The sequence below is a fragment of the Megascapheus bottae genome, chromosome 25 (genome assembly GCF_031878675.1).
Source record: "Megascapheus bottae isolate mThoBot1 chromosome 25, mThoBot2.hap1, whole genome shotgun sequence".
Classification (NCBI taxonomy): domain Eukaryota; kingdom Metazoa; phylum Chordata; class Mammalia; order Rodentia; family Geomyidae; genus Megascapheus; species Megascapheus bottae.
The window spans coordinates 5,463,749-5,484,052 of record NC_143533.1 but is presented as its reverse complement, the minus strand read 5'-3'; the positions used below and the strand labels follow the sequence as shown (position 1 = coordinate 5,484,052).

At 44.9% G+C, this 20,304-nt stretch overlaps 1 protein-coding gene across 1 annotated transcript; it reads right to left on the bottom strand.

Annotated features, from left to right (window-relative positions):
* Nucleotides 1-1,778: 1,778 nt before the first annotated feature.
* Nucleotides 1,779-20,260, bottom strand: Pdilt (protein disulfide isomerase like, testis expressed). Its single transcript, XM_090358084.1, has 12 exons — nt 20,059-20,260; nt 18,698-18,894; nt 17,381-17,587; nt 12,923-13,056; nt 11,377-11,514; nt 10,551-10,661; nt 10,335-10,460; nt 8,141-8,338; nt 6,689-6,809; nt 4,611-4,789; nt 3,056-3,139; nt 1,779-2,238 (listed from the first exon to the last, which is right to left on the bottom strand). The coding sequence occupies exons 2-12, from the start codon at nt 18,885-18,887 to the stop codon at nt 1,909-1,911; spliced, it is 1,818 nt and encodes a 605-aa protein (XP_090214210.1). The 5' UTR covers nt 18,888-18,894; nt 20,059-20,260; the 3' UTR covers nt 1,779-1,908.
* Nucleotides 20,261-20,304: the final 44 nt, after the last annotated feature.

Genomic DNA, 20,304 nt, shown 5'->3' with positions numbered 1-20,304 from the left:
AACCCATGAACAGTGCCTTTCAGAACAAAAGGGCCTGTGCAAGTATGTGAGGAGCTTGAGGGGTAGCTACATAGATACCAGGTTGAAGTGATCTCCAGGAATGAGGCATAAACCAAGGAATGAATGCAAGTGGCCCAAGAAACTGAAAATGCAAGGACAGGCATTCTTCCAGGAGGAAACAGCCCCGGTGACATGTTGATTTTAACTCAGCAAGCTTTTCGTTTTATTTGAGACAAGCCCAGGCTGGCCTCAGTCTTGTGATTTCCCTCCTCACATCAGTTTCCTAAGTGCTGGGATTACTAGCCTATATCACCAAGCCTGGTCTAGGAAACGGAGTTCTGACCTCTAGAACTCTATGAGAATAAGTGTGCAATGTTAATCCATTTGGTGCATATTGCACAGAGTTCAACTTGGACTTGCAGACATTCATCATCTCCAATGCTCCTGGGCTAACGATGGAATCCTGTGTCTCTCAGAAAGTGGCTGTTGCCCGATTTGGCTTCATTTTGTGGACAGTTATTGGGCATCTACTATGTAGAGGATAACAAGAGAACAGGTGTGTTTGCTCTCATGGAGCTGATGTGCTAGGTGTGATGCAGGTAACAGGTGGTTGTGCTATGGAATAAGATGCTCTCAGATCTTAGTGTCTACCTCATTGAGATGGTCACATCGGAGCTGAGATTTGAATGATAAAAGCACAGCTGGCAATGAAGACCCCAGGGGAGTGTATTCTGAGAGTGTGTGTGTGTGTGTGTGTGTGTGTGTGTGTGTGTGTGTGTGTATGTGTTTACATAAAGGAAAGAGAGCCCACAAGAATTGTGAGAATTCATTTTGTTTGAAGAATGGACAAAAAGAGAGATTGGAGAGAGGGGAGGGGAAAAAGGATAACCTATCTGCCAGGAAGGACTTCTTGGGACCTTTCAGGCCTGGTGAACCCAGGGGATTTTGTCCTAAAAACGATAAAGATGCCATTACAGAGCTGAAACAAGTGGAGGTGTAAGCATGCTTGCCTCAGTGGTTGTCATGAATACAGAATGCTTTGTGGGGCGAGTGGAGCATGGAGACAGTCAGGAAAGAGATCAATTCTGAAACTTTGCAGATGAAAGAGAGTGGTTAACTACCAGTGGGAATGGAGGAAGTGGAAAGAATTGTAGAAGGAAGGGACTGGGGTTGGTATGGAAGGAGGTGATGGGGTTATGTACAGGAAAAGTGGGCAGGACCAAACAAGGGAAGTGAGTAGAGTTGTGTGGAAGGGTGTACAACTCGTAAACTTGCAACAACCAAATGAAAGACCATGAACCCCACATGGCTGCTTGAGTGAGTATATGACTTTCTGCGATGTAGCATTCTGGGGACAGCTTTGGGGATGGATGCATCTCTGTGCCAATATAAGGCATAAACCAATCCATTCAACACATATGAAAGGTTTAGCTGAACTTGGGGTACCACAATCTGATAAGAGACAGTACATGAGGTACACAATCCCTCAAGCCTAGACTACCAGGGATGCAGCTTGCCGACTCCAGCTGTGTGATCATAGCTTCAACTCACTATCTCTTGGGTTTCCTTGCCTGGTTATGGCACCAAAACAAAAAATAAATAAAATACAGCCACCAGTAAATGTTATAGAACTAGAGGAAGAGCACGCAGATAGTAAACATTCATTCAAGGTTTCACTGTGACCTTCCTTGAAGCCTTGACTGAATTCCAGGCCAAACAGTTCTCCTAAGGCAATGTCAAGCAGGAAAATTAGCTTGTGAGATTAAAACAAAATGGGAGACATTCATGGGGTTTATTATCCTACCCCAAACTCAGCCCACCACAACAACATATAGTAGTATTATTGGAATAGATCCATGCAGAAAATGAAGGGCCTGGGAAATGGGCCCCTTCTTTCCTTTGGAGAAACTAAAGTTCCTCCTTGACTTTTGGTTTCTTGTCCTGGCTCAGAGGTTCCTCTGACTTAGCTACCTCCTCTTTCTCCTCCTGAGCTGTTTTCTGCTGCTCTGTTGACATTTCCAGCTTGGTCATGTTCTTCTTCAGCTCAGGGAACTTCTGCTCAGGTGACTTCTGCTCAGGAGACTTCTGAGCAGGTAACTTCTGCTCAAATAACTTCTGGTCAGGTAACTTCTGCTCAGGTAATTTCTGCTCAGGTAACTCTTTCTCCTCAAAAGACACTTCCTGGTCTTCAATTAACATCTCCTCTTCTAACTCTTCATTTTGTTCGATGGAAAGTAACTATTAAAGGGTAGAGGGAAGAGAGCAAAATGGGAAACACAGCCACCTAATTAGATATCCTAACTGATTTGTCAGGCTCTTTTTGTAGATGTATCTACAAAAAAGAGAGAATCAAGAATTTGGCTTGGAGTGTCTTCATAGAAAAAAACAAGATGGCACAATCATGCCTACCTATGACACTACTACAGGACCATTCTTCTATTTCAAGTCCAGGGATGTGGTTGTTAAATCCCCAACTGTGGGTTGAGCTAATGATAGCCTTGTTTGTCCAAGACATTTTTCTGCAACTAGTAAGTGTGGGGGTATCTTGGGCCTTGTGGGAGCATCCATGCCAGACATTCTACCAATTACATAGAATGAATTTCCACCATTGCTGAAATAGTGAAATAGTGTCGTTGACCTTTACAAGAGAAAGTGAATTCCATACAAATGGAACCTTCCAGAGGATGGTCTCATGAGACACCATGAGGGGACCCAGAGCTTGTGGTCCTTGGAGAATAGTGGCCAAAGTTGGAAACCCCATCTGGATGGTTCATTTACCATTTGTGGAAAGTGGACGCTGGGTAGTAAGTTCTGGGAGCTTCGTTACCTTGAAGGCTTCGCTCCTCCCAGGATTTCTAAGGTCTCCCATGCTATCAACACCCTTGAGAGAAAGCCCAGAAAGTGGCCCTCAACCTGGAGGCCTGGCCAGCCACCCTCAGCCTTCTCCAGAGAGCACAAGAACGTGGAATTCTGGGCACACTTTGCTGCCTCCCTCCTCCTCCCGCATGGAGTTAATAACTTTGAGTGGGAGAGAAGATTGCCGTTTTCCCTGTACCTCATCCTCAATCTGAACCTTGACTTGGCTTTCCAGGAAGTCAGAAAATCCCTCCAAGGTATGTTCTCCTTGATACAGCACAGCCTGAGGAAGATAACAGAGCTTGGGTGAGGGATGGCACCTTATTCTCAGCCGCTGCATATGCTTTGTTCCTAGGAGGCATCTGGGTTCAAATCCCTAACAGTCTAGGTAATGTTGAGTGGATGCCTTCATCCATGCAACGCTCTAAAAGAAAGGTGGAATTTCTCCATTATATAACAGTAATGTGGTGGGTCACACGGCATGGATGATAAAGCCCCATTGCCAAAGTTGAAAGCCTGGCTGCTTAAAGAACCTCATTGGCTCAGTTTCTTCATCTGTAAAGCAAAGTTCAGACCAGTAAACATTAAATGAGTTGAAATATGAAATGTACTAGGTGCCTGGTGTGATTCCTGGGATACATTTTCTACTATGATCATCCTAACAATGATAAGAGTTGTTTATATAAACAACACATCTGACGAAGGGCTATACAATCTTCACTGCTGTCGCCCACTTTTAGTCTCTCTCTGTGTGTGTGTGTGTGTGTGTGTGTGTGTGTGTTGGAATTCAAGGCCTGAGTACTGTTGGTGAACTTTATTTTTAACAGACTAGTGCTCTACTACTTGAGCCACCACTCCACTTCTGGTTTTTTAGTGGTTAACTGAAAAGAAGGGTCTCCAGGATTTTCTTTCCCTGAGCTGACTTCAAACTATGATCCTCAAGTCTCAGCCTCCTGAGTAGCTAGGGTTACAAGTATGAGCCATGGGTGTCCAGCCTTCTTTTTCATCTTTAGGAAGGCCAAGAAGTCATTTCCTGCCACTTGTGACAACCGGTAAAACTCAGGTTGCTGATTGAACCCTTAGTCTCACTCTCTCCACGCAGACAGGTTGTCCATCTTCTATACCAGATGGGCATCACTGTGCCAGTGGTTGAGTGGCTCCCTTCTGCCCATCTCTTTGTTCACACCGTGTATCCTACCTACAGGTCGTGGTCCCTCCTTGAATCTGATTTCAGGGTCATCTAACCCGCTTCCTCAATTCCCATTGCATTTAGAGATGGCCCCACACCCAACGACATCCTTCTCAGGAGTATACAAGCTCAAGCTTGCCTGGCTCAAGCTTCTTTGACACTTGGATGTGCCAGGGCAGCACGTGGCGAGCTCTGTCAATGCTGATGATGGGTCACAGATGGGCATTAACCATTATGTGTCTCATGTGATACCATCCCAACCCTCCCCCGCCCCAATATTTTGTGCGGGCTAGAGGACGCTGTTCCCGAAGGGACCAGGCCATGCCCTCATTTGGTATCATGCTGAAGTCAGTGAGTAACTTGTCTTGAGTTCTGTGTAAAGAGAACATTGTCTCAGAACTGCAGCTACTTGAAAATAAACTTGAAGAGCTTCCTGGGGGCTAGAGCTGAGAAAGGAGCTGATATGGTAGAGGGCAGAGCTGGAAATAGAGGGAAGTCAAGTCCCTCACGATAAACAAGACAGCATTTTCCATTATGAGGGTGGGGGGAGGGAGAAGCCTTTCACCTGTTCAGAGTCGGTGGGAAAAAGCCTGAAGAATGGGTACTGGTCCGGGTTGGGGAGCTGGATGTCATTGGCTGTGATGTCGATCTTGGCGATGGTGATGGTGGTGTGGTTTTGATACTTGATACCTAACATCTCCAGTAGTGGGAAAAGAGCCCTGCACTTCGTAGACCAGGGTGCATCTAGAAAAGAAAAGAAAGGTCACTAGCAGGATGCCTGTGACCCTAGCTCTTCAGGAAGCTGAGATCGGAGGGTCACAGTCTGAATCCAGCATGGACAGGAAAGTCCATGACCAGAAAATGAGAAGTGGAGTTGTGGTTCAAGGGGTAAAGCACCAGCCTTGAGCAAAAGAGCTCAGGAATTGAGTTCAAGCCCTAGAAACTGCACTATCACTGTGCTCTTTTTATGATGAAGATGCTATGCAAATTGCATTTTTTCTCCTATAGTAGATTATTTTTTACAGCTCAGATCTTAATCATAACTAAATAAAGAGAGAAAATGACCCTAGTACCTTTTCCATCCCAGATATCAATGCTTCTCACATGTTAACATTTTCTTCCAGAGATTTTTCAGACAGAGACAAGATCATCCTGTAATTAGAGGATTTTGAAGCCATGCCACTTTAATGTAGAGAGATTGTACTACAGCTAGGTGCTTATAATCCCAGCTATTCAGGAGACTGAGATCTGAGGATCATGGTTCAAAGCTTTGATCTTTGCATGGGGCGGGGGTGGTGGAGGGAACTGGGGAAAACAAACCTTCTTCATCCTTCCTATAAAGCTCAAAGTGTCTGGCTGTATGACAGGAATGGTCTCCAAAGCCCTCACACTTCTCTTTGCGTGATCATTTCCAACTTCTGAACCAAATGCCTCCAAGGCCAGGCCCTCTGCCAGGAGCACCCCACAATTCCCTTAGAGCTCCACAGGCCCTGGGCTGGGAACTGGAGGAGGTAAAATGGCTCCTACCCCAGGGGGCCCAGCCCTATAGCCCTGCTTCCAAGAAAATGAAGGTACTCTTGCCTTTAAGCCAAAGCAATGAATGTTCTCAGAACTCTGGGTGTCAGGTAAGTAGAGAAAGGCCGCCCTAAGACTGTCATTGAAAGGCAGTAAATTATCCTGATTACACTGCATTGACCTCAAACGCCTAGTTCCGTGGATATGATTATGCAGCATGATGGTAAAAGGCCCATCATACACAATCAGTCCAGTGGTGGCACAGCCCTCCTGCTGGACCCGTGCCCTTCCTTCTTCCTGTGTGACTTTGGTCAAGCTAATGAATGTCTCTGAAACTGGACTTGCTTTGACCTGCAACATGAAGAAAGCCACTGTCTCGAGTCACTAACTAATTACAAGCCTTTCACCAAGCACCTGCCTGGCTCATTGATAAGTGACCCTAATAAAAAAAATAAGAGATGAGAGTTGAAATCATTTCAGTCTCTTCTTCTCTGGCTTGCTGGCTCCTCCCCTGCAAATCAGAAACTCTAGGAAATGGCAATGACCCTTAGGTGAGCTCTGGAAATAATTCTAATAGAATAAATAATAATAATAATAAGTTGTTTGGTGAGTCCAAACATGGTACAAAGGGAAGATCTCTACATTAACTGGGCTAATGGATTAGGTCATGTATAAAGACCAAGGCTAGAGGGATTCTGAACACAAAGATAGAGTCCAACTGCCTAAGTTCAAATCTGCCCTCCAGCACTTACAAACTGTGTGATAGTGTGGACTCTTCTGCTCCCAGAGATTCTGGTTCATAGAATGGTCCATACAAGGGAGGAGACAGCATGGAGAAAATAAAATGACAGATGCCAGGTGATGCACCATATATATATATCATGCCACAACATTTTAAGAACTCATTGGCCAGAGGAAGTGGCATGGTATGGGCTCACAGTTTGATCTAATCTCTCAGTGTTGGGTGGGGAGGTTGGATTTTTTCCCCCCTGGGGACCATCACCAAGGCAGTACATGGTTGGATCTTGGAGCTTAGAGGTTGCATTGCTTAAGAACTCAGGAACAACACTTGAAACGAGGTAAGCTTAGACTCCTGCGCTCCCCACAGCCCCCAGGGCAGATGCTCACAGAACATGACGAACACGTCCCTCTCCTTGTCCAGGACAACGATGTTGAAGTTTTTCCCTACCAGCTGCTTCACCGGGCCCTGGTTCCAATATTTCGGGATGTCTTCACTGGGTTGGTGTTTCTAGGAAGCAAATTCAACAAGGGGCCCCCACATCTCGTCAGAGAACCAACATCACATCTTATTCCACCAACTAGGAGACCTACATCTAAAAGGCCACCCCAGACTCTACTCCTCCTTCTTGGCCTAGTTAATCCAAATTTACCCTTGAGAATGACCTCAAGGGAAAAACACCTTTGACTGACGCCTCTACCCCACCCCCAGCCCCAGGCCAAATGAGGTCCTATTAGTTTGTCAGTTGAGTTGCTTCTCTGTTTATCTCATTCATAGCTCATTCTTTGTGTTTCCATCCCAGGAGATGGGATGTCATAAAGGACTTATATCATTGAGTAATCCACTACCAGGTACATAGTAGGACCTCAATAAATGCTTTACCAATGACCAAATGAAAGAATGAACTCCGCTCTTCTGTTCAAAGGAAGAAACCTCAGTGTACATATTCCTCTCCTCCCATTGCCTCCTACCTATCTCCTGCATCCACTGTCCCCAGGGCTGGTGGCTCTTATTGGTCCCCCAAGGGCACTGGAGCAGCCTCCCAGTTATCTCACATCTTTGTCAATCCTCACATTTTCTACACAAAGGGGCTTTCTTTTGAATCATGCAGATCTGGCTTCCCATGGCTTAGCATGCGGAATCCTTAAAGCGCATGTTTATGAAGCCCTCACAATCTGGGCCTCTGAAGGTACCCTGAAGGTGGAGAGGTGGGGCGAGACAGAGGGAATGGAAATACTGCAAAGTAAGATTGGCCATAGAGTTTGGGTTGCCTGGAGACACTCCGTTTCCTCCTATTAGTCAATAATATTATAAAAACTGCCTCCATCCCCCCAACCTTGCTCTCAAAGGCATCTCAGTTTGGAATAGAAATAATAGGATCCCTTTGCTCAGGAGAGCAGTGCTGGATCAACAGTGGGGGACTATCTTGCCTGAGGCTCTTCTCGCTCCTTGTCTGTTTTATCACCTAAAGCCTTTGAAGCAAATCTTGATAGTTCTCTAACGCTTTACTTCCCAATCTACATATCTACCCTTGGGCCAAGTAAGTCTTTTAGGTTAGAGACCAAGGGCTTAGAGGTGGACTAGAGTTTCCAACCGGATGAATTAGCTCTACAGAATGTCTGCAGTTCTAGCTCTTTATCTCCAATAAATCAGAAAAGACCAGAAGTAAAGCTGTGGCTCAAGTAATAGAGCATCAGACCCAGGACAGGACAGTTAAATGACAATGTTCAGGTTCTGAGTTCAAGACTCAACACCAGTACCAAAAAAAAAAAAAGAAAAAGAAAAACTTACAAGGAATCATTTTGAAGTTCTGTATAAAACATAACTAAGAACAAGTTTACCTTGGCATTTTTATTCAGGAAGCTGCGAGCAAACTTCTTGAGGTTTTCATAGGTTATGTCGTCTGTAGGCATTTTGTACCTGGCATCAGAGCTTAAGTTTAGGATTTGGACAGACGGTATGTTGACCTCTGTGATTCGGAAGTACTCAAAGACGAATTTGTTTTTGGGTTCGTCTGCATCCACAAGGATGAAAAGAATCTGCCAAGTTTAAAAAAAAAAAATCTTGTCTTTCAGGACCTCTGGTGGAGGGAGAGGACTTGTAACCTAATGGGATACAAATACTGGGTGTATGGAGCACCCCTGACTTAAAGAAGGCTTCTTTCCCAAACTCATAGGCAGGCAATAGCCATTAGCACTTGGCCTGTCATACTTCTTAGGGAAATAGAGAGGGGTCAGACTCTGGTGGCTTACATCTGTAACCCTAGCTACTCAGGAGGCTGAGATCTGAGATTCAAAGCCAGCCAAGGCAGGAAAGTCCTGGAGACTCCGCTCCAATTAATCACCAAAAAGCCAGAAGTGGAGCTGTGGCTCAAGTGGTAAAGTGTGATCATTGAGTGAAAAAGCTAAGGGATAGAACCCGGACCCTGACTATGAGCACTGTTACTGGTGTGTGCACACACACACACACACACACACACACACACACACACACACACACACACACACAAATGAGTAAATAAATGAAAATAAAGAAATAATGAAGCAAATAGCCGGATAGTGCCAGTGGTGATACACAGAGCTTAGGAAAAAAGCAGATTTATTTCTAATGATGATAATGGTAGTGATAGTCATAATAAACCTATGAACTGCACCATTGCTCGATGTGAAGATACTCTAATTTATTAGTAGTAGTTGTAGTGGTAATAGTAGTATTATTTTACTACAGAGTCCAGATTGGTCTGAATTAGCAATGCATCCTAACTCAGTCTTCGGTGTGTTAGAATTTAGATTTTCTAACTCCTACAACAACTCTCTGTTTTGAGCAGGAGTAGCCTGCAGCCTTGAGGTCCAGAAACTCTTCATCTATCTTGTAAAAGGAAGACAAACTTGAATTCACTCTGTGTGGGGTGACAGTTGAGGGTGTCAACAGTCATTTGCCAGAAAAAAAAAAATCCATGTTTCAGGCGGCTCATATTCCTTGTCCCCAGGCAAGTATAATCCTCCTTGACCTTCATTTCCAAGCCAAGAGCTACCCTCTTTGCCATCACCCTTGGAGGAAGGGGGCCCACCAGAAACACAGCCAACCATTACATTCCCGTAGTAGATGGACTACAAAGGCAGATGAATGAAAAGTCAAAGGCTTGGCAAGAAAAGGAAGAGAAGAAGGGAGCTTATGGATTTCAAAATAAACTCAAATACTATAATCACACTGGTATGCGGGTCCGAAAAACAGCTATATAAATACACAAGCGGCAGGAGTTTGGCCTAGTGGTAGAGTGCTTGCCTAGCATGCACAAAGCCCTGGGTTTGATTCCTCCATCCCACAAACATAGACAAAAAGCTGGAAGTGGTGCTGTGGCTCAAGTGGGAGAGTGCTGGCTTTGAGAAAGCCCAAGGACAGTGCTCAGGGCCTGAGTTCAAGCCCCCAAAACTGGCAAAAAAAAAAAAAAAGCAAAAACAAAATACACGTTCAGAAGAGAATGATGAAAAGGGGTAGCTCTGGTCAAGAGGCATTGTTCTCATAAACTGACAGCAAATGGAAACCCCTTCGCACAAATCCTTAAAAGTAATTTTTGAAGTTTAAATTATATAGCTGGCTTTGCTCATTTCTTATGTAAAAAAATAAATTAATATATACTTATATATTATATATTATGTGATTATTATTAAATATACATTAAATAATATATAATATATGCATGTTGTATATTTTATATAACATATACTTATTACATACTATATATGCAATATTACATATATTATTTATTATGTGTCTATATGTAATGTGTGTAATATATATTATATAAGATAATATAACATGCAATATATGTGACATTACAGTTGTATAGATTATATGTACATATAAGGCATATGTAGTATATAATGTTAATTATACTATTATGCTGTTTTATATTATATATTATGTTCTATATTATACATTATTGTATATATCATATTCATATCTATGTACATCATCTACATATATACCATCTATCATATACATGGCCAACTAGCCGCAGCACATTCCACAAACCTTATTTTGGAATTCCTTCGATGCCAGTCTGTAATACTGAGTTATGAGCTCATATGACTCAGAGTTTCTGGAGACAAAGAGCAGCATGTGGTTTGAGATGCGCAATTCGTAAATCAGATCCCGGTTCTGCGATGACAGGAAACACAGATTATCCAGGGCCTGCGACATGTTCACCGCTGCCTCAGTTGTCTTCTGGGGACCCCGGTGCTCACTCACCTCCACATTGTATTCGATCACAAAATCTGTGAGGTGCTGCCTTATGATTTGATTGAGGTCATATTTGTTGGTACTGTCATTGATAAGCTCTCTGCGTTTCACCATTTTTCCCTTGAGCAAAAGAAAGAAAAGCAGTGAAGGGAAATGTTGGTAATATAGACAATACACATAAATAATACATACAATAAATCTAAATAGCACAGTCTTTTCCCTGGAGGAAACATAAAACATCAAGGACCCTCACAGAATGTAAGACATAGCCCGGGTACCTGGTTAACTATAAATGCTGAGCCAATTATCATAGGGGGGTAAATATGGATATGTAGCAACTGTGAAATCTCAGCTCTCTAATGACATTGTCAGCTCTAATTGACCAACATGTCCAGCTGCTGTGCGCTGAAACACAATGACATCTTGTGCTGAGCAAGGGTGTGAATAAAAACTCTAGGAGGGATTTGGACAGCAGATTTCATCTGGCGCCTCAGCCATGCTGAGATGGGAGATGAAAGAAATCTACTTACAAGTCCTTGGTGTACAATGATAGTGGTTGGAGGTGTGAGGCTTGGAAAACATGGACCAAGAGCTACTTGGAGCTGAATCTGGATGAGAAACCCTAACTGGCTAAAGAAAGGAGGAGCTCCCAAAGGAAGACAGCTGGGGAAAAAAAAGTAATAATAAAATTAAAACCCACCAGGGAACAAATTTCACACCAGTTGAGCAGCACTTGAGTGGTCAAGAGCCCAAGTTTGTACAGAGTTCATACCTCTTCCTACCAACTTTTGAACCAGAGACCACCCCCCCCCTCAGCCTGCCCACCACAGCCTACCTTTTTGAATACCAGGACGCTGTCCAAGACAACATGAAAACGTTCAAAGGCATTCTGGATTGCTATCACCCCAAAAGTAAGCTCTGGGAAATCCTTGATCACATCGTAGAACAGTTCTGCTACTTCTTCCTTTAAGTCCTGTTTGGAAAAGTATGTTGGGCAAGGCTTTGTTTTTTGTTTTGTTTTGTTTCGTTGTCAGTTGTGGGTCTTGAATTCAAGGCGTGGGCACTCTCCCTGAGCTCCTTCACTCAAGGCTAGCATTCTACCACTTTGAGCCACAGCTCCATTTTCAATTTTCTAAATGCTTTTCTGCCTATGGATAAACTCTACATAGGTAAATCCTCAGAGATCATGGAGAAAATTATCTGCATCTTTTCTAATTATTAAAAATAAAGGCTTTTTGAGAATTATTAATAAAATAGATATTACACATATATTTTTAAATGTCTGTCCCAATCCATGGATTGAGAATCTTAACATTTATTCCTTAATCCTTACTTTCAGAAGATGCAATGGATTTGAGCACATGAAAGATCAAATGTGAACTTGCTATTCAAGATGTGGCTAGAATTTTTGTTTTCATTCTTTAGCTTGAAAGAAAATTGGAGCCAAAAATATTCGAGGAGGAAGGGGGGGGGAATGAGAGTGAGAGGATGAGGAGGAAGAGAAGAGGAGACACATTCTCTTCCCATTTCCTTTCCACATAAGATGTTAAAATTCTGACCTTCTGGGCCGGGAGTTTGGCCTAGTAGTAGAGTGCTTGCCTAGCATGCATGAAGAGCCAGATTCGATTCCTGGAAAAGCTGGAAGTGGTGCTGAGGCTTAAGTGGTAGAGCTCTGGCCTTGAGAAAGTCCAAGGACAGTGCTCAGCCCCTGAGCTCAGCCCAGGACTGGCAAAAAAAAATAAATAAATAACTGGGAGAGAGAGATCATCCATTTAAATTGGTTAGGATGTATGAGAAACTCATTTTCTAAAAAGCAAAAAGTTTGCTTTTCTTAATATAAAACACATAAATTCTGAATTAAAAAACAATGAACCCACTAGTAGATTATCCCAGGCCATTTCACAGGCATATTTAAGCTCTCTATGCACTTTTACCAGTCTCTCTCCTCCTTGCACTTTGGTGGGGGCCCATGTATTTTTCAAATGGGTACATGATTATAAAGCACCAAAGATTCTCCTTTCTACAGATGCTTGTAAAGTATATAAGGATGAAGACTGGCTTGATCAAAGCAGGCTGGCAGCCGTGGTTCAGATTAAAGCAATGAGTCCCCAACTAGAAAAATGAAGACATTCCTTTATCCTGTGGTGTTCTACATGAAAATCCCAGGAAGATCAACTTGACTATTCAAACCAGCTCAAATAAATATGTCTCTCTACTTATTCTTCCGTTCCTGAATATTTCCATTCTCATGATTCCATGCTTCTGACCCCAAAAAAACCCAGCTGGACTGGGTAAGGGGAAATGGGGCTGGGAATGACCCCGCTCACTTTTAGACACAGAAATCTTAGGAAGTCATCTCCCACCTCCTGCCCAGCAGGTACCTGGAAGAAACCCACAATGACCAGAGGCCTGGCTTTCACGAAGTCTGCCACCTGCTGGCTGTTGTTGAACAAAAATGCTTTCTGGCTAATTTGTCTTCTCAACCAAACCACCAAAGCTGCCGATTCAACCACTCCTGGAAAAAAGAGACAGACAGACAGACAGAGAGAAGAGAAAGTCAGTCAAATGTACCTAACCAAGGTTTCCTCTAGGACTAGCTATCAACCCTGTCTTTTCATGTTCAGTGAATACAAGTCTCTAGTCTTGATACCCAGCCTTGAAAGATCAAGGTCAAGATCAAGGTCACTATTTCCTCCTCACCCCCCTCCCGCAGTTTTAAGCTATGAATGCTCACCGGAGTTCATTATACCACTGAACCAAGGTCCAGCAAGTTGCTGTACTGACAGTTGCATTTCCATGAAATTTGCAAGTCATCTCCATCATATAAGATACCCTTATTTTTCCCATTGGGGGAAAAAGATGCCAATATTCCGTTTTTTCCTCAGGCAGTCAACAAGCAGACCTGAGGATTCAGGTCCTTAGTCACCACCCTCCAGGGTGACAACAAACAGAGGTGATCTTAGGAAGTGATAAAAGACCATCTGCCTCTGTGGTCCTAAATTCCTTAGCTGAGACCCCACTCCCCCCGCCAAAAAAATTCTCCTAAGAATCATGGAATCCTGACTTCCATTTCTCAGTTACACGAAGGCCTTTGCTTCTAAAATGAGGACATATAGCCCCTTCCCTGGAAACGCACAAGGTCATGAGACATGTCTCTTCTAGGAAAGATCCAATTCACGTGATGGTTAGGAATATAAAGTATGAATTTTTTTTTATCTTGGTGTCTGAGGATGGGAGAGATGGAAACTTATTTTTATGAGATAAATCGATGTTGGTTGTGAGATAGTCTGGGAAGCTGTTCACAATCTGTACGTCCCTCCTTTCCTTGCTTTCTTCACGTGCTTGACAAACAAAACCAAGCACAGCCCTTTAGTCCTGGGAGTAGAAACACCCACATTCCCCTACCATTGCACTGTTCTCCTTTGATTGAAGATCACCAAATCATTGCACAAACATGTGTTGAAATCAGTGTGCGAAGGGCTTGCTGGAGATGATGATGTAGGAGTTGATTTTCTTATTAAATTTAGCACTTTGTGAAGTTGCTGTTTGTTGTTGTTGCCGTTCATTTGCTCATAGTGGGTACTAAATATCTATAACTATATACATATACACATATGTACTATATCGAAATGTGTGTGTGTGTGTGTGTTATATCCAGGATGAAAGTATAAAGCAAATGAGTCATCAGGGGACTTGATCTCAGCCCATCTTCAACAGATAGCATTTCTGCCCTAGGATCTGGTTGAACGGAGGTAGCTGTGAGTTGGACCACGTTGACTGCCCCATCTCTAGAGAACTGGCCTTGCTGACCACTGTGGCATGTCCCCTGGTGCTGGGCTCTCAGCCAGAAGACAAGGTGACAACTGAGGTGTGAACGCTGTGTCAATGATTGACTGGGACTGGCTCCAGGCTGCCTGTTTCCAGGCATACTTTGCGCTGGTATTAATACCTCTATGAATACCCAGAGGCAAATCTGAGTCTCCTTCTTGGGGAGGTGACTGGCCAAGGCCGTCTATTGCCACCAATCCTTGGAGATTAGAGAGAGAGAAGGGGTCTCAACTTTGGCCTAGCAAAGAACTTCCACCTGTCTCAGAAGAGTTGCTTTATAACAAGTCACATTGCAGGAGGTGTGCAGAGCTCTATCCCCTGTCAAGGAGGCAAAGATGCCATTACTCATCCTGTCTGGAAAATGAAAAATTGGACATCCAGATCTGCAAGACTTGTTCAAGTTTCTGTACCTCATGCATGTCTTAAACTTCAGATATCCTGAGTTGCCCAGCCCTCGCTCCAGCCTGGGAATAATATTGAGGAAAATGGGACCCAGCTGGAAAATAGGCTGTCCCCTCATTCCACAGTTACCCTTGCTAGTTCTTCCATTCAAACTCAAAAAATATGTATAAGAAAAAAAAGTAAAAGGCCTAAATGCCAAGCACTGGACGAGGGGCCAGGGAGCCAAGTATGATCATCCTAAGAATTCCATCCGCCTTGTAGTTAGTGAACAACAAAATAAAGAGCGGGGCTCAACAAACTAAATCTGTCCTGCTGTTTGATTCCTATAAATAAAGTTTTATTGGCACACAGCCACACCCATTCGTTGACATATGGCTGCTTTTACCCCACACCCACCAACTTGGTGGATATGATAGAATTCCTAACTCTTAAGAGCTAGAGTATATTTATTATGCAGCTCTTTACCTAAAGCTTTGCGATGACTCCAATGCCTGCTAGCTGAGATGCTTCTGTGCCTCAGTTTCTCCATAGGCCAATAAAATGACTTTAGTACCTTTGTGGGGGGGGAGGGGGTTCAGAGTGTGTGCTGCCTCTTGTCTAGACCCAGCAATGGAGGTGGCATTGGCTCTTACTCCTGAGGCAAGGAGCTGTAGGGAGGGGCAGGGGGGAATGCCAGGCACTCTAAGACCACAGAAAGAGGATAAGACTCTCTCCCCTGGACAGTCCAGGACAGACTGTCTGGAGGAGGTGAGGATGAAGCTTCCCAGATGGCAGAGGAAGGCTCCAGGCACTGGCTTGCACCACTAAAGAGTCTAGAAAGGCCTTGGGGACCCTGCCAACCTCACATGATTCTGGAAGTTGCCACACGGTGATCTTGTTGGTTCTCTGTGGACAAGCCAGCGGCTGAGCCAGGCCATGAGCAGAAATAGCCTTCTTGGCTTTTGTGTCTGTGTTTGTTTTGTTTCTTTTCACAGCTTTCCCTGAAGACAGCACACAGCTAGGAACTTCTTGCTTGGGAGTCCCATGATTGAGAGTCAGTCCTCAACTTACCACCCATCCCCCTTTTCTGGCTCCCCTCTCTCCCCCTGCCAGCCCCCACCCTGCCCTCCCTTCCACTGCTCTTGCCAGCTGTTATGTGACAGTTCTGTTTGCCCTACCAGCCTGTCCTGTGTCTCGCCTGGCCCCTGGTGGCCATTCCCAGAACTACAATGCATTCTGCAATCCAGGTCTCTTCCCTGCCGCCACCCCTCCCCCCACCCCTCCTCCTCTTCCTCCTCCTCCTCCTCCTTCCGCCTTGGTCTGGTTTGAAACACTCTCCACTCCGCCCCTTCAGGAAGATTGTTTGGCCTGCTCAGCAACTAGGCCCTTCTAGTGCTCACTGCACAGACATGTCAGACCCAGTGAAAGGGAATCTCATCTGCCTGAGTCTTCTACACCCATCACGGGGCATCCATCCTCTCCATCAGTCTGTGTCCATTTATGCATTGGTATTGTAACTTCTTTTTTAAATTAAGATGTACATACCTGCATGCCATTCCAAGGCTCAAGATTCTCCAAACATCTGCAATGCCAAGATAGGATTTGATACATTGCAGGTTGTCAAAAAAAAAAGTGGAAGGAGGTGGGGAGGACGGGTCTTGGTTAAGTGAGTTGAGTCCATGAATAGATTATACAAGAACTGGGCACAGTGGTACACACTTGCAGTCAATCCCAGCTCCTTGGATGGCAGGAATCGGGATTATGGTTTGGGTTCTGCCTGAGCAAAAGAAGTTAGCGAGACCACCATCTCCAAAAACCCACTGAGCAAGGCGGCTCATCCCTGTAATCAACCTACACAAGGAAATGTAGGTAGAATGACGGCAATTCTAGGCCAGCCTAGGAAAAAGAATAACAAATCTTATCCAAAACATACGTAAAACAGCAAAACAAAGCTGGTAGCTCAAGAGTAGAATGCCAGGACAAGCACTGGTGGCTCACATCTGTAATCCTAGCTACTTGGGAAGCTGAGATCTGAGGGTTGTAATTTAAAGCCAGACCAGGCAGACAAAATCTGACTCATCTCCAATTCATCAGCCAAAAAGCCAAAAGTGGAGGTATGGCTCAAGTGGTAGAGCATTATGTTTGAGTAAAAAAAAAAAAGTCAAGAAAGAATGTGAAGCTCTGGGTTCAAGCTCCATTTGTGGAAATCAATCAGTCATTTAAGTGCCTTCCTAGAAAGGGTGAGTTCCCACTACCAGCTAACCTGAACCTAGGGACCTTGTCAAAAATCAGTCCAAAGTAGAATACTAGGGAGTAAAGGATGGGATTAAGAACTCAGTCTTCGGTGGGGAAGTTTCCCAGTCCTGTCCCCACTGAGCTGAGAGTGTTGCACTCACAGCACAACTCTACAACTAGAAGGGATGTGTGCCACTTCCATGAATACCACCCAGGGAGATCTCCTGCCTTCCCACCCCCGCTGCCAGCTGGGTATGGAGGAAGGAAAGAGCGGGGTGCTCCAAGATTTTAAGGGTACCACAGCTGCGACATCAAAGCCTCCCACGTCAGGCTGCCAAAGGCACTTCTTTACTTCACATGTGCACAAAATCCTCTCAGCACCCGAGCCCCATTACCTTTGCAGGCGATGGGTTCTGACCTGTTGCCCTCGAAGAATAGCTTCAAGTCTGGAGTCTTCTTGATGTTAAACTCCTGCTTCAGCTCCTTCTCTACGGAGATGTCCACCTTGCCAAAGCCAATCCCGTTCTTGCCTTTGCCCAGGATATCCACAGCGTTGCCCAGCTCCTTGGCTAAGTTCTTGGATTGCTTTGAGAATGGATTGTCTGAAAGAACAAACATGAAGACACGACTAGGCTGGGGGGGGTGGGGGGAGCTCTCTCCATCCTACCTGGGGTGGACTGCTGAGCTCCTCGGGCTCACGAAGAATGAGCAGGAGATTTCAGAAGTGTGGCTAGGGTGTAACCTAATGGGTCATGAAATAGGGCCACTGAAGAGACTTGCTCACCAAAGGCCCTTTGAGCTCAGTAATGCTGAGAACATGTGGCAATCTCTCTAAGCTGTGCTTTTTTTCCTTGTAAAAATAATAGTGGCCACATCATGAAGTGAAATGAGATTCACCAGTCAGTTCCATACTGTTTATTGCATTGTAGGATAGATGGATAGATATAGAGATAGATAGATAGATAGATACATAGATAGATAAAGTGATTTTTTTTCACCATGGGGATAAATCTTATGATGATGATGATGTCAATTTTCTACCTAAGGGGAACTGAGGCACAGCAAAATGTCCCACTTGCTCATGGTCTTATACCAGTGAGAGTCCTTGCCAGGACAGAGGTTGGAGAGTCTGCCCTCTGACTTTTTCTGGGTGTATAGATGCACTTGGCTTACATGCCTGGCATGGGATGAATAAATAAACACCTCATCATGACTACAACTCTTGTGAAATTCTGCTCTTCTTATAAAAATCAAGGGATTCATTTCTCTGAAGGTCACGTTAGGAGGCCAGTCCATGTGTGAGAACTCCTTTTGAATTCAATTGGGTATTGGCAGGAATCAATGGTTGCCAAGTGATAGGTTGAATGGAGTCTGTCTTCCCACTCTCAGCCAGTGTGGAGGGAAAGGAAACATGTGTGAGTGAGCTTTCAAGTATTCAAACTGCAAATGATCCAGGATAATTAAGGAACACAATAAAAACTCAGGGCTGGGATGTAGCGAGCATTTCAGATCCAGACACAGCACAAAGCCACGCTGAAATGCCAGCTCACCAGCACCTGTTACCAAGCTTAACCTGAGATAGCTGGATTGGGGGACCCACGTCCCATAGCCACTAACACAGACTGTTTGTCAAAACTCATGGTGTGTTCTCATGCATTTAGCACTAGATAAAGTGCTCAGTTGCTCCCCACCACCCAAGCCAAGACACTCACAGAAAAGCACCATGAGAAAGCGGGTCTGGTTCAGTGCCTGGGTCAGGCCGGCGGGCGTCAACACCATCAGGTTGCCCTCTTGTACGATGTGCACCGGCTTGGAAAAGTTGATGCCAGCGTCTCTGCCATCCACCAAGGCTCCAGCAGCCAACAACAGTAGCCCTAGCAGGGGTATCCGGTGTTGTTCCATGGCTGTTCTGTGGGGGGCAGCAGAGAGAGCAGAGCCCTGGCTCAATGCCAGGCTGGCACAGTGGGCAGCCTGTTGAAATAGATGACCTGCTCATGGCCTGGAACAGAAGCTGTGCCTGGGGGTGAAGTGGGGGGGGGTTCACCTTCATGGTCTCCCTTCAGGGATCTTTGGCAAGGCCTCACCCAAGAATTCCCAGTCCATCCACGAGGTCTCGAGACCCCTGCTAGCCTACCCAGGCTTGGGTCCTGTACCCACAAGGCTTTGTTAAGCGGATGATCAGAGAAACCATCTCTCCAGTGACACTGGACTGAGGCAAGCATTTAGAGGTGGTAGGGGAACCCTGATCCCTATCCCCACCTCCCTTCTTCTTTCCCTCTCTCCTTCCTTCCCTTCCTCCTTCTCTCCTTCTCTCTTTGTGCAGATCCTGGGGACGTAAATTCAAATCCTCATCTTTATCCCCATCTGATCTTACCCTTCTCCCCTCCCCTCCCTCTCTCTCCGTCAGCCCTGTTATAGCCATCCTGGTCTCCTTCCTTTCTTTTGCCTCTGCCTACTTCGTGTTTTCTCTCTGTCTTCATCTTTTCTGCTCATCAGAGGGGTCTTCTCTGACTCCCTTGGTCTTGACCTGTCTTCCCAGATAGTTTTGCCTTGCTATGAGTGTCTGCTTCTGCTTCTGTAATTTCCTTACTTGTATTATTGCTTCTAACTTTGATTTGTGTAAAGACCAGATCTTACTATGTAGCTACAGCTGGCCTCAAACTCATGATCCTTCTGCCTCATCCTCCTGCATGTCAGGAACGCTAGGAGTACAAACAAGTAGTCCTTCGCCTACTTTTTAAACTTTTAATCATACGCATCATTGTCTGTAGGTTCTAGAACAGTCCACAGATTGGGGATCAGTGAGTATTTGCTGAATGAATGAGGAAATGATCTACTTTAATCCTCACAACACATACCATAGTCACTTTTAATGATTCCCAGCCAGGGCTACACAAATCTCTTGTAGGAATTTTGTAAAATTCAATACTGCCCCTCGAGCCCAAACCCACTAGGTCTGAGCAAGGTTAGTTTGAGTGCCATTTTTTCCCTTAAGGCCATGTGGTTGATGCTAATGAGTAGCCATCTTCAGTTACTGGCACTGTGAGGCTGTGAGGGCAGACCCGGGATTTACCTGGAGGACCAAACTGGTGAGACAGCAAACTCCACAGCACTCTAGAAGAGGCACAGTGGTCTGAACAGTGAGATCCTGGCTTTTCCTGTGATGGGAGCAGCTCCTGGAAGCAGCTAGGCTTTCCAAAAGGGGCACAAACACAGCCCCTTTCCTAGGCATACAGAGCCCACTGAAGCCTCCACAGCAATGTTCTGAGTTCTGGGGCTCTGGAGGGCCTGGGGGGGGCCTGCAGAAGAATGGGCCATT

Coding starts and splice junctions, on each gene's coding strand:
- Pdilt (XM_090358084.1), bottom strand. CDS start 18,887: ATGGAACAACACCGGATACCCCTGCTAGGGCTACTGTTGTTGGCTGCT. Junction 10,662..11,376: donor GCGTCCTGGTATTCAAAAAG/GTAGGCTGTGGT, acceptor CTTTTGCTCAAG/GGAAAAATGGTGAAACGCAG. Junction 10,461..10,550: donor TGATCGAATACAATGTGGAG/GTGAGTGAGCAC, acceptor CTGTCATCGCAG/AACCGGGATCTGATTTACGA.